The sequence below is a fragment of the Balaenoptera physalus genome (assembly GCF_965194825.1).
Source record: "Balaenoptera physalus genome assembly, chromosome: 1".
In the NCBI taxonomy this organism is placed as follows: Eukaryota; Metazoa; Chordata; class Mammalia; order Artiodactyla; family Balaenopteridae; genus Balaenoptera; species Balaenoptera physalus.
This window is the reverse complement of record NC_138882.1, coordinates 184929521-184943787: the sequence shown is the minus strand read 5'-3', so window position 1 is coordinate 184943787 and position 14267 is coordinate 184929521. Positions and strand designations below refer to the sequence as shown.

At 53.5% G+C, this 14267-nt stretch overlaps 1 protein-coding gene across 5 annotated transcripts in view; it reads left to right on the top strand.

The window, feature by feature from the left end:
- KAZN (kazrin, periplakin interacting protein) overlaps positions 1–14267 on the top strand; it is a 468988-nt gene that overhangs the window by 309948 nt on the left and 144773 nt on the right. Inside the window, exon 1 of one of the 5 annotated variants that reach the window (XM_082417176.1) lies at positions 99–559. The exons of 1 other annotated variant lie outside the window; for it this stretch is intronic. In XM_082417176.1, coding sequence (XP_082273302.1) covers positions 352–559 — 208 coding nt within the window. In that variant the 5' untranslated portion in view covers positions 99–351. Of the gene's footprint in view, positions 1–98; positions 560–3795; positions 6385–14267 lie in introns of those variants that run through there. 3 more of the 5 variants (XM_082417177.1, XM_082417175.1, XM_082417174.1) reach the window with 3 other exon arrangements.

Genomic DNA, 14267 nt, shown 5'->3' with positions numbered 1-14267 from the left:
TCCCCCGGGCCTTGGGGCGAGTCTGGGCGCCGCGGAGGGGCCGGGGGCGGGGCCGGGGGCGGGGCGAGCGGCGGCCCTCGCCAGCCCGGAAGGAGCGGGAGGAGGAGCCGCGCGAGTGAGAGTCGTTCCCACGTGAGAGGCTCGGCGGTCGAATTCTTCGTGTGCGGCGGCCGCGGACCTCCCGGCGTCCGGCGAGAGGAAGAGACCTGGGCCGGCGCGCGCGCGCGGGCGGGCGGCGGGGCCGGCGCTCGGCTGCGCCCCGATGCGGCGGCGACCCCGAGGGCTGTGAGCCCGGCGCCCGCCGTCGGAGCCCCCCGCGCCGCCGCGGGCAGCGCCCCTCGGGCACGCGGCATGCGGGCGGCAGACTCTGGCACCTGGGAGCGCGTCCGCCAGCTCGCGGCTCAGGGCGAGCCGGCGCCTTCCTGCGGGGCGGGGGCTGGGCCGGCGCGCCCCCCGGGACCCGCAGCCTGCGAGCCGGGTGCGGACGCGGCGGGGCCCGGCGATCGGCCCCGCGCCGGGGCGCCCTCCGTCCGAGCGGATGGCGACTGCAGCCAGCCGGGTAGGTGCGCGCCGGGAGGGGAGGGCGGCGCGGCCGCAGGCCGGGGGAGGGCCGGGGCCGGGCGCGCGGGGGCGCTCCCGGCCGGGATCGGGCCGCCGCTCGTGGCAAAGTTCTCGCCGCGCCCTTGACCCAGAGCACCGGACGGGGTGCAGGGGGAGACGCGCGGGACGCGGAGTTAGTCTTCAGCATGAGGGCAGGGGTTGTGGGGCTCCGCGGCTTTCCGGCAAGAGCCCCCTAGAGAGTTGCAGAGGGAGGTCAAGGCCGAGCCTGCAGGAGCCGTGCGATCCCGCGGCGCTTGGAGACCCAGGTTTGGGCCGTTTCCCGCGCCTGATCTGGGAAGCGTGGGAAAGGGGCCAGCCTCGCGCGAAGTTGGGGAGGCCCCCTGTGACCGCACCTGTAACCCACCTGGCAGCCCCATAAAGTGCCGAGGGGAGCGCTGCCTTCCCGCCACCCCTCGTAGAGGAAAGTGAGGGCTCGCATTTGCTAGGAGCGAAGAGATTTCTCGTACACTTGAACGACTAAGGCAGAAAGAGAAATCGCCGCGGAGGAGACACAAATGCAGTGGTCTAATTGTGCATCGTTGGCTAATCCGCCCCAAGCGGAGACCAAGCGGAGAGCCCCGTTTGAGTGTTAAAATGTTCCGGGCTCAGCTGGTCCCTCCCCGCTCAAGTTAGGTCATGGAGGGTGGGGCACAGGAACCCCTGGATCCTCAAGATTCCACAGTAGGAAGGTGGAAAGGCTTCCGAGAAGGGCCTGTCATCATCAGTTTCAAGTTTGAATACTTTTTCCAGGAAAAATGGAGGGGGGGGCACCACATGATTATTCAGTATTTCTTGAACACCCAATGTGTTCCAGTAATGTACATGCAGTGTCTTATAATCTTATCACCACGCTGGCAGTGAGGCTGTGTTATCTCCAGGAAGATGAGGTCAGAAAAGGCTGGAGTTTAAGGGACTTGCCCAAGCCCCAAAGCCCTGAAGCCATGGTACTGGAATTTCAAATTTTGGCTGTTCATTGACACCAGAATGCCTCTCCCAGGCAGCAAGCTTACCAACTGGGAAACACCAGGCTTATTTACCTAATAATTATTTCTTTCCTATGAGAAAAAAGCCAACTGCCAGGCTCCCTAATTCCAGACTGCCTGTATTGGTTTCCCCAGGAGATGGAATCCTGAGCATCAGAGTTCTAGCCACAGGGGCTGGGACCACCAACCAGCTGGCTCTGATTAGCTGAGCTGCCACTGGTGTCCTGGAACAACTGAGGTCTTGGGTTACCAAGGTTCTGGAAGAGGGACCCTGAGGCCTGGAAGGAGCTTGAGTCCCTGGGTGGTTGGCTTAGGGGCTGGGTCTGCTGGAGACAGTCCCACCTCCTCCCCTGTTGCACAGAGCAGTCAGAGACCAAGACAGCTTGGTGTGAAACAGAGCAAAGATGCAAAGAAGAAGCAAATGGCAGGGCTTGGGCAAGTTGCTTGATCTTTTTGAGACCCAGTTTACCCATCTGTAAAGTGGAGATATTAATAATCTCAACTAACACTTTGATCATTCAAAAGCTCATGTCTGGGTGAATGGATAAAGAAGATATGGCACATATATACAATGGAATATTACTCAGCCATAAAAAGAAACAAAATTGAGTTATTTGTAGTGAGGTGGATGGACCTAGAGTCTGTCATACAGAGTGAAGTAAGTCAGAAAGAGAAAAACGAATACCGTATGCTAACACATATATATGTAATCTAAAAAAAAAAAAAAAGGTTATGAAGAACCTAGGGGCAGGATAGGAATAAAGACGCAGACGTAGAGAATGGACTTGAGGACATGGGGAGGGGGGAGGGTAAGCTGGGACAAAGTGAGAGAGTGGCATGGACATATATACACTACCAAATGTAAAACAGATAGCTAGTGGGAAGCAGCCGCATAGCACAGGGAGATCAGCTCAGTGCTTTGTGACCACCTAGAGGAGTGGGATAGGGAGGGTGGGAGGGAGACACAAGAGGGAGGAGATCTGGGGATATATGTGTAGCTGATTCACTTTGTTATACAGCAGAAACTAACACACCATTGTAAAGCAATTATACTCCAATAAAGATGTTAGAAAAAAAAAAAAAAGCTTATGTCTGCAAAGCACCTTGCCTGGGTCATAGTTGATGCTAATGAATGTAAGTCGTCAGCTTTACTTGTGGGGCACCTGTTAGTGCCCCCATTGACTCAGTTTCCCATTAGGATGTGATGCTGTCTGCTCCATCTCCACCCTCCTGAACTGTATTGAGATGACATTTGTCTTGTCTTTAAAATACTTCAGTGATCCAAGGCTGACTGTTGGGCCAATGGAGGCTGTTATTATGTACACAGGTAGAAGAGGGCTGGGTGGAGATAAATAGGTTTACTTTGTGTCTATATAGACTCCACTTGTGTATTCATAATAACAATATCCTAATGACATGGTGTAGCTGAGAAATGCCTGTCTCTGAGGTCTGGGGGTGGTTGTTACTCCAGTGGCCCTCATGGTGTCCCTTTAGGGCAGAGAGCAGTGGAAATCTCTTTTCCTGATCTACAGATGGCATCACTGGTGTGAAACAGGATCAGGCCAGCAGCAGAACAAGAAAGTTCTGAGTTCTCTCTACCCTACCACCCTTCACCCTTTTTTGGCGTCTGGCTCTTAAAGACCAAACGCAGTTTCTGAGAAGGTCTGTGGCAGCTGGCATTGAGGACAGCGTGTCGTGGGCACAGGTGCTCAAAAGCATTGGCTGTCGTGAGGGGTTTTCCTCTGGGAGGTCAATGGGAACTCTTTGCGCTTGGAAACGCAAGCTGAAATTATTGCTGAAATAAACCTTCTCGCCAGGCTGTGAGGTGACTCACCCCAGGATCTTAGCACATTAGTCCCCAGCCTAACGCGATACTCGGTTTAAGGAGCTGCAAGAGTGCTCTTTTGGGTGACAGCGTCTGGAAATTGGCATTTTCAGGGGTGTGGGGAAGGGGAAAGAGAGATGATTGCTTGGCAGGTTGGAGGCTTGGCACCTTGACATTGCTCGTGGGGGATGTCCTGATATCAGCAGGGTGACAGACCCTGTGCCGGTGACAGCTCCGGCCTCCAGGGTGGGGCCCCTTCCCGGGGAGGTTACCATTTGCGCCTGGACTAGGGAACAGAGCAGGAGATGCAGAAATTAGACACAGTGTCGGTCTGCACCTGGTTCTGCCCCAAATCTGTTTGACAGTTTCCCTGTTGGTGTGGTGGGAATGACTCCACTGGAGGAGAGATTCTTCCAGAGCCCCCACAGAGTGTTCAGGTGATCACTGAGCCTTCTGAGACTGAGAACGTGAATGATTCCCTCTTTGATTGTCCCTTCATTCAGTTACATTTCTTGAGCATCTACTCCTGCCAGGCACTGTTGTAGCTGCCAGGGATGTAGCAGCAACGAGACAACTGCAGCCCTTGTTTCCATGGAGCTTATATTCTGTGGGAGGAGATTTCCAGTAGGCAAATACACACAGGATGTGTCAGGGGATGGTAAATGCTATGCACAAAAAAAAAGCCAGGTGAGGGGTTAGCGTGATGGGAGCGGGTGCTTTTTAGTATTTAGGTAGGTGGTCAGAGGAGAATGAGGTGAGGTATGTGGGTGCTGAGTCCCTAAGGCAAGAGGATACTGCCGGGCGGCTAAAGGAACCAAGTCATTTTTTTTTTGGCAGTGTGACTTGTGGGATCTTAGTTCCCCGACCAGGGATCGAATCGAACCCGGGCCCCCAGCAGTGAGAGCGCTGAGTTCAAACCACCGGACCGCCAGGGAATTCCCGACCAAGTCATTTTTTAAAAGTTGTTGGTAAATTAGTATCTTCGTAGACTGGGCATATCTGAAGCCTACCCAGACTACCTTCCTTATTAGTCATTTGAGTTCTTATCTCCTCTTGCCCCTTCCCCTCACATGAAGTCCCCTGGAGGAGGGGACCAGACCTGTGTTTCTGTGTCCTGGCTTCCATTCTGTGGACTGCCAGGGGCCAGGCTTGGTGCTAACCAAACGCCGAGCTTTGTCTTCATCAGTCAGCCCTTCCGCAACCCAGGGGGAGGTGCAATTGCTCATTTCATCCACAGATGGGGAAACTGGTGCTCAGAAAATTAGTAACTTGACTAAGATCACACAGCTAGTAGATATCACAGCCAGGACTTGGCCCCAGATTGTAGACCTCAAAGCAGTGTGAAAAGACCTTGTCTTGATCTTAAGAAAGTAGACTCATATTAAGTGTCAGGTCCATTTTTCCTTTAAATTTTTATCTCTTAAAAAAAAAAAGTTTGTCCTCTCCTTGATATTCCTTGGTTTAAGCAACTCAAGCATTTGCTTATCTTTGTGCCTTTAGCAATTTCCTCACTAGGTGGGCTTTGAGTTATCCCTTCTGTAAAGGATTTCTGCTGGGTTGGTGTGAGGTTGAATCTCCCCGTTGGAATCGGGGATGCTCTTAGAAAGTCACCCACTAGGACCACGAGGGTCTATTGTGAGCCTCCTCAGTAATGGGGTGGGACAGAGGTAATTGGGGGCTTGGCTATTCTCGACAATCAGGAAGGAAAGTCACTACACTTGAATATATTTCCGATTGGTTTCCCTTGGGAGGTTTCCTGTGGCCCAGCCCCCTCCACCCTGTGTGACTGCTCACAAAGGGGGACTGAAAGTTCCTTCTGCCAGAGCAGTGAGTGCAGGACATCAGGTTTGGAATCAAACACAACCTGGTTTGAATTCACCAGCTCTACTGCTTACTAGCTATGTGTCCCCAAGCAGGTTAGTTAATGTCTCGAGCCTCAGTTTACCCATCTCTAAAATGGGATCATATTACCCACCTCAGAGTTGTTGGACAGGCATCTGTATGGTTAGCATCCTTCATACCCATGGGGCCTGCTGCCTACCTATGCCATAAGGGGGAGGGGAAATTCCCATTTATCCAGAGTCCAAAGGACTTGAGTGTGTGTGTATGTGTGTGTGTGTGTGTGTGTTTGTGTGTGTGTGTGTGTGTATAAAATTTTTTAAATATTTGAAGTTTGAAATATTGGGATTTGATGAGACAGGTGGTTTTGAAGGAGTGCTAGCCTTCCAAGTCATCAGAAAGGCCTTCTGAGTCATCAGGAAATTTCCAGAATGGTCTTTATGTTTTGTGTAATATTCCAACTTAGTCAACTGGATAATTTGCTAGAACCCTGCAGCCATTCTGGAGAAAGAAGAGTTTACTCCCTTTTCAATCATCTCAAAAGCCACAGGGCACGCATAGCCCAAGGAAAGTAGCAAACACGCCCCAGCTCTAGCCTTTCTCACCTGTGACACAGCCAGTTGGCAAAAGTGGAAAATCAGGCACATTGGCGTGTGTACAGATTTTAGCCCCAGCAGATAAGCATACCAAGTGTGTCATTAAAGCTGTCCAAAGTGATCACCATGGGGATCCTGTGTTTGCTGTGAGTCACTAAGGGCTATAAACACTCCAGAGAGGATGGCAAGCCGTGGTGACAAGGTGTGTGCGTGCAGGCGTGTGCAGTTATTTTTTATGCATTTACTCTCCGTAAACGCGTTTCGTGTTGAGCACATCAGATGAGTGCCTGTCCGGGAGGGGAAACGTCAGGATCGCCTCCTGTTCACACAGACCACCCCTTCTGTTCCCCTTGGGGTAGGCGCCCTGAAGGTGGGGACTTCAGGCTTTCTCTTGTCTGCTGTTTGGATGCCTTCAAGAGAAGCCAGTTAGAAGACGCTGACTGTGGCAGTTCCTCCGAGCCCTCACCAAATGGCATTAGCCCAGCAGGTGCTGTCGCAGCCCCAAATTTGGAAGAAATTAACAGCCAGAAAGGTATGACAGGTATGTGAGTCCCACCTGGTGTCCTGGCCGTGAACTGGGTGACTCTAAGCCTGGGCTAAGGAGAAGGGGAGTTGGTGGATTCAGTGGTGGTGAACCTCTGATTGCGTCGTGCTGGGCCTTGGGGACCTCTTCGGGGAACACCCACCGCCCGGTGGCCAATCTGCAGGTGCTGACAGCTTCGTCTTTTGTCGCCGCCCGGATTTGGAGGCTGGCTTGGTCTCCCAACTAGTTTGGGCTGTAACTTTATCACAGGCATTGTGTTCCGTACCTTTTAATTGTACAGAAGCTTCAGAAAGTTCTCCCTGGGGGCCTGGAGAGAAGTAAAAACAACAGCTGCTCGTTCCTGTATGCTTTATTCCCTCACCTTACGGCTCAGCCTTGCCCGTGCACTCCTAACTCTGAAGTCCTGTGTTCCCCGGGGCAGGGAAGAATCCGTATTTCTTTTGGGTAAGGTCCTATTAATGATGAAGAGTCACTTACTGAGGGCCGCCCAGGAGCCAAGCACTTTGTTACCCGCGTTCCTGTTCATCTCTCCCGACCCCTGTAAGGCAGCTGGCATTCTCCCCATCTTACTGGACAGACAGTTGAGGCTTAAAGAGGTTACACAGGTTATAGGAAGTGACTTTTCCAAGCTGCCGTGTCGGCTGCCTGCCCCACTGCTTCTTCCTTGTGGTTTCATTCATCAGCTGACGATTCTCGAGAGCCAGTGGGGCACCAGGCAGAGGCTGTGGTGCTCAGAGTCATGGGATTTTCTCATCTTTGGCACGCTGTCATCCAGTCAGCCAGGGGCAGCTGGGAGGGAGGGCCCCTGGGGCCCAGAGCTGCTCCCTTGGCTCCAGCAGACTTACCGCATACCTCTGGCCCAGCCAGAATCCAAAGAGGCCAGCTGGCCCATGATGGAAGATTCGACCCTGGCCATTTGGGAACCTGGAATGCAGAGCCCTGAGAGGGAAACCTCGGCAGGGATGGGGTCAATTCAGTCCCTCTCCAAAGCGAGGGAACTGAGGCCCAGAGCGAGGAAGGGACCGTACTGCAAGGTGTCATGTGGAGTAGTTTCCAGGGTCAAATGTGAAAACTTACAAAGGCACTTGGATGTCTTGGCAAAGCTGGGTGTTCTCTCTCTTCACCCTCTTCCCTAGCTCCCTCCTGCCTTTTGAAGGGGGCCTCAGACTTTGGGGATCACATCCATCCCTGGCATTCCCTGTGGGCTCCTTCCTCCTGGGCTCTGAAGTGGACGTGGATGCCCGCCCCCCCCAAGCTGGACTGCCTTCTTCGGTGTGGGTAGAAACGGCTGCCCTGGGTGGAGTCTTTCCTCTCTTTTGTACCCTGGGAGAGACCGGGGGAAACCCCTTTTTACAGAAGGGGAAATGGAGGCACAGCGTGATCTCTTTGGGCCAGAGCTGTCTGATAGAAGTCTCTGCCTGTGCTGTCCTATATGGTAGCCATTGGATTTAAAATGTAGCTAGTATGACCACAAAACTGAATTTCACATTTTATTTGAAAGGCCACATGTGGCCAGTGGCTACTGTAGCAGATGGTACAGCCAGCCCTGAGTCAGGGCTTGATACCACAGATGTGTCTGTGGCCCGTCACAGCTCATGAAGCCTGAGGTATGTTTTTCCACTGTGCTCGTCTAAGGCTCCTCCATGTGGTCTCTGGACCGCCTGCGTGAAAATCACTCAGAGCTTATGTGGTTTTTCAGTTCCTGGACCCTCTACCGGACCTGGACAGTCAAATATCTGCAGTGGTCCCAGGAATCTGCACTTTAAACTCGTCACCTCCACCCTCAGGTGACTCTGATCTTCTCTGAAGTTTGAGAACCACGGGCTCTAGCATGTTCCATCTCTACTCCTGGCGGTCTTCCCAGCCTGCAGTAGTGCCTCGGTACCTTTCCGCCTTTGTCCCCCACCCCAGCCCCTACCACCCCACTTCATGCACCAGGCCAGGGGCTCTCAAGTTAGGGTGCCAAGACCCGCAAATCAGCCTCACCTGAGAACTTGTTAGGAACGCAAATTCTCAGCCTGCCCCACACCTGCAGAATCAGAAACTGGGGGTGATGCCCGCCATCTGGGTCTTGACAGACCCCTCAAGGCGATGCTGACGCAGCTTCAGCTTGGAACCAATCACTGAGCAAGACTGCTCTAGGAAGCTCCTGCCACTTAAGTTTTTCCCCCAAATCTTTTCTGTCTTCTCCTCCCTCTCCCCCTCCCCTTCCCTCTTCCCCCTTCCCTCTGTACCCTGGCCTGTCTTCTCACCAGCTGCCAAGAGCTGCCGAGACCCTTCCACACCCAGGGACTGCTGGGAGTGTGGCGAGATGATCCCTTTGCCTTGCACAAGGGCCTTCGGGGACCGGGCCTTACCCAAGTGGTGGCCATCACGGGGATGTTGCGGGGAGGCAAGCAGAGCGGTGGCCAGCAGCGCCCTCACCCCCATCCTCTCTCCCAGCGTCCCAGGTGGTGGCCGCCTGCCCACCCTGTGCCAGAAGAGCAGAGGGCCAGATGGGCCCATTTCCCTGGGGCCGCCTCTTGGGGCAGGGCCCCTGCTGCTTCCCCTGGCATCCATCAGCCCGGAGGAAGTTGGCACGGCTCACAGCTGTGCTCAACAGACAGCACTTGTCTATTTCCTGTCTTCCCAGCGTTTACAGAAAGCAGGGGAGCTGGAGGCCAGATCAGACGTGACCGTGCTACTTATCCGCTGTGGGACCTTCCTCGTGCAGGTCATTCCCCTCTGAACCCCAGTTTCCTATTCCGTGAAATGAGATCCATAGTGCCAGCCTGGCTTAGCTCCCAGATTTGTGGTTGCTTTTTACCCGAGCCCTTGGATCTAGAAGTGCTTTGCACACTCGGAGGAGGCACCTTACAAAGGTGGTTGGTACCACCTCAGTGCTGGTGAGGGCAGACCTGTGCCTCGGGGACTGTGCCTGTGCCTTGGAACTTTCCTGGTTTCAGCACTGAAAGTCCCGCATCCTGGGAAACCCCACAGTCCCAGGCAAACCAGGACAGTTGGTCTCCCTATCTGTACCCCAGTGGCTTCCAGACACTCAGCTTTGCCAGCCACACCCAGCTGCTTTTGCCATATGGAAAGTGATCCCCTCCCCGACCCTGCCCTCCCAGAAGTTAGGGCATCACCTACCTGACTCCTGACCCCCTCTACCTTTGCTGATCTCATTGACCTCATGGCCCTGCCCTCACTTCCAGCTCATTTACGTCTCTGGGCATCAACCGATGGCCTGTATGACCCACCACCCAGATTCCAACTGAGCATGTCTTTATTAAATCACATCTGCCATTTGTTTACTTATTCGCTCACTGGATAAATACTCATCAGACCCCGACCGGGTGCCTGGTGCTGACAAGCTGAGCCACGCCAGCTCTGCCCTCGTGGCGCTTACATTCTGGAGGGGTTTTCTGTCTAGAACGCCTAACTGGAGCCAGAAGGATGCCCTTCCTCAACCTCTCTTTGGATCCAGCAAAGCTCCTGGTTCGTCCACCTGGCAGGTGTTGAGTACCTGCTCGGCCTGGGTGTGGCGCTGGGAGCCGCGAACGATGTCAGCCGCTCTCCTGGCTCCTGTTAAGGGGCTCAGGGTCTCCTCACTGTCCCATGAACCAGCCAGCTCGTTCCCACCCCTCACCTTCTTCTTCTCTTATGGTTCCAGCCCGTACAAAGTCCAGATTCCATCCTGTCCTGGCCCCATGCCCCCTTCTGCACAGCCTTTCTTGCTCATGCCAGTCCCTCCGTGCACAGTCCTGCCTTGCCGTGGGCGGGTCATCTGGAGACCAGGTCCTGCAGGAGCATTTCTTGAGCGTTACGTGGGGCCTTCCTCCTGAACTGGACCCTCGGAGGGGGCGGGGGCCACAGGGCGCCTACACACCTGCCTCCCTCCGAATGCCTGGAGCACACAGTAGGCTTTCAGGAAACGCTCCGAGCGGGAGGAAACGCGCAGACGTGAATTTCTCAGCTGGAGGAACCTTAGGAGACACCGAATCTGGCAGATGTATTGGCGCACCTTTGGAGGAGCCTCACCTGGCAGGTAGGGCAGCACCTGGAGAACGCCTGCAGCCCCACCAGTAATTGTTGGGGTTTGGAGGGGTCAGGAAATATATCCCTCTTTCCTTCTGGAATTTGGGACCCGCCAAAAGATAGAGACAGAAGTGGGACAGATAGAGCATGTGGCTTGGGCGCTGCTGGCCCCGCTCCCCTGCACGGGACCCCGTTCTCAGGCCCGGCAGCCACAGGCCCAGATCTGATGACCTAAGATAATGAGTCCATTGGGTTTTACTCCTGGCCCTCGTCCTTTGTGTCACCTGGTCATTGTATGCCCATAAGCAAGTGGACAGTTTACCTTTCAGTTTCCAGAATCTTTGAGCATGGTAGACCCCCCAAGTTCTTTTGTTCGTTTATTCTGCAAATAATTATGGTGCACTTGTCTGGACCAGAATCCTTCTTAGGTATCAGGGATATAGTGGTAGGTAAAACAGCCCTGCCCAAAACATAGCCCTCCCCTCGTCATGCTTCAAGTCGAGGATATTTTCAGAAAATCAGACACCAAAAACTCTTTCTGTGTTTCCACTGTCATTGAAAACTTCCTGAAATGCCCTTTTGCTTCCCCACCTTGGTCAGCAGGGCAGACAGAGCCTGGACAACTCCCTTTTTGGAATTAGGCTTCTGCAGACCTTTCGGGTCCTAACTCAGAAGCTGAGCATCTTAGGACAGACAGGTGGTTGTACTTGACCCTACAGCTCCCCCTGCTCACGTGTAAGAAAATAAGAAGCCATTGCATCAGGGAGTCTCTTCATTGTGTGCTTCTTTGTCCTCAAACCTAAGCCAGGATCCTAGTTAACTGGGCCTTACTGCTAGCTGGGACCTGGCTAGAGGAGGTTTGATTGTGTGTTTGGGCAGCCGCAGGGGTGTTTGAAATGACCAGCAGCTCCTCTCCCTTCTCTTCCCGCTGGGCTCTTGGTGTCGGCATCAGTGACTTCCCCCAGAGGCCGTGTGTCCCTGTGTGACCATCTCTCCAAGGTGACTGGGCTTCTGGCTGCGGCCAAGCCTGATGACCGTGGGCCAGAGCCCCACCCTCTTGCTGTCTCCGAGCCAGCTCCACCCTCCTGCTTCCTGGGCTGACTTGCTGGTTCTGTTCTCTGGGTTCTTTTCAGAGACTTACTGTTTGCCAGGTGGACAAACAAGCGTTCTGAGTAGTTGTGCACTTAGAGGCACCCTAGCTTCTCCCCCACTCCCAGGGGAAACACTGAAACACCGTAAGGTTCTCGTCACTTACGTGCACGCATGAAAATCATGCAGGGGAGCCTGATTGAAGGACTCCTGCTTTGCAGGGTTGCCTGCATTAAACAACCAAAATAAATTAGGTACATTAATCACCTCATTTTCCAGATGGAGTAACTGAGGCACAGGGAGGTTAAGAAACTTGCCCCAGGCCGTAGAGCCAGGAAGCAGAAGAGGTGAGATTCGACTCAAGAGTCCAGCTGGAGTCCACAGTAGCCACCACTCTCCTGTCCCTGCTGCAGCATCACTTGTGTCCGTCCTGAACTGTGGCAGAGTCTGAAGTGAGGAATAACAAAGGGACTCTGTCCCTGAAGGTGCCAGACACACCCCTTCTGTCCAGGCCCAGCCCTGGTGGGGAGCTCCTCGTGGCTGCCTCCCTGGGCTGGGCAGGGTCCTTGTAAAGTGTGAGGCTCATGGGGCAGCTCTGCAAAGTCCAGCCAGAGGCTCAGGTGTGGCGTGCTCCAGACATCGATGACACACAGCCTGTCTTTCTCAGCGCTGTGGGTTTCCTGCGTCTCTTGGCATTAACATGTTAAAGATAACAGAGGTCATAGGAGGGTTTGGCTACTCTCTCTGTTCACCCTGTGAGATATGGAGGCATGATCACCAGCACCCAGGCTGGCATCCGAGGCTCAGAGAGTTTCATGCTTAGAGCTCGGTAACTATTTGTTAAAGAAAAAAAACTAGCTTTGTATTGTTTGCACTTCTTAGTTTCCTACTGCCTGCCCAGAGAGTCATATAGTTACAGGAGTATTTGAGTTGCAAATGATAGAAACACTACTGGAACTGACTCATAGAAAGGGAAATCAGTAGCTCCCCATAACTGAATTGATCAGCGGTAGGTCAAGCTTCAAGCATAGCTGCATCCAGGGGCTCAGATGATGTCATCTCCCAGCTTTCCTTTCATCTGTTTGGGCTTTATCCTTTCTAGTGGCAAAAATGACCCCTAACAAGTCTAAGCAACGTTCATCTTTCTTGGATTCCAGTGTAGAGAGTCCTTTATCCCCAGTATTTCTAGCAAAAATCCCAGGACTGACTCTCATTGGCTTAGCTTTAATTATGCAACAGCTCTGAGCCAATCACTTAGTCCAGTAGCCAGGAATGCACCGATTGGCAGGCCCAGATCATGTGCCCTTCCTTAGAATAGGTTGGGGTAGGGGTTGTGAGCTTCCAGGGAAACGCACTGGCTGATAGTGGGGTATTAGGCAAAGGAAAGTCAGGGAGAGTATTCCTCCTGAGGAATGGAAGCTGGGAGGCAGATGTACAAGCTGTTCTCTGCAGAATGTGAGCTGATTCCTTCAGCCAGTGTGTTTGTGTGTGCCCCTCGCTCACTAGGTGTTGTGAGATTCAAAGGAAAGCCTTAGATGTAGATGCTACCTGTTAATTATTTTGCAGGTTTTCTTGAGCATCTACCATGGGCCAGGCCCTGTTCTAGACCCCTGTGGAGGAGCTAGGCTTTCTCTTTTGTCAGTTGTTCCTTCTGTCTCCCCTTTTCCTTCCTTGTCTATCTTCAAGAAGCAGCTGGACTCTTGCTGTCTCTCACGTTCCTTCATAGTCTCCTGGGCATAAGTCATCACGACCCCTCCTTTCTCTCCCTCCCATCCCTCTGTTTAAGCTTTTTTTTTTTTTTTTTTTTTTCAAATCACACCTGTCCCAGGCGGGCTTGCAGGAGGACCCCTGGATTGTTGGCTTCCTGAGTATGGGGCCTGGGGGGGCTTGATTTGAGCACCCCGCATACAGTGTACCTGCTTCCCTGAGGACCAGCATAAACGCGTGCTGTGATGGCCCCCTCGCCAGCCTCCTGCCACGTCCCTGGTATTGCTGAGTGCACCGAGGTCAGCGGCAGCAGCGAGGACTTTGGGCCCTCCAGACAGCATCTGGCTTCTCTCAGCCTTCCCATAGGAGTCAGATTTTCTGGGCTGCATCGCTTGGCCATCTCCCTGGAGAGCACTGACTGCTTCCTTCTGGAGATGACCTGAATTCATAGCATACCCAGCAGGCAGATGCTACCTTCTCACAGCAGGGCAGGGAGTGGGCAGCCTGGGAAGCTAAGAATTTAGCAAAATGGCATGGTTGGCCTGCCTCTGCACCTGGTGTTGTTTAAGGCGTAGGTGCGGGCTCCCCGTTTCATTCCATATCAGCCCCAGGAGGAGAGCGAGCCTTCACACTAAGACAAGTCCCCGGACCTGGAGCCCTAAATGTAGGGACGTTGGAGACCGTGTACCAAGTGCTCGGGGCTGTGGAGCCAGACTGCCTGGGTGCAAATCGTTCCCAGCTCCTTAACCCCTCTAAGCCTCAGTTTCTCCATCTGTAAATTGGGGGTGCTATTTCTATCTAGTAGGGTTTTCTGGGGATTAAATGAGATGGCCCATGCACAGGGCTTTGCATGGTGCTTGGCGCATAGTAGGTGCTCAGTAAACATCATTTATATTAGCCTAATGCCAAATGGGCACTGGAGCAATACAAGGCTCACCAGAGAGATGCCAGTTTGCACAAGTCCAGGGTCAGTGATCTGCAGGAGGTAAAGTCTTTGGAGCAAGGTGAGTCTTGTCGAGGAGACATTTTTTGGAGATGGCATCTGCTAGCGCTTTGCTCCCCAACTC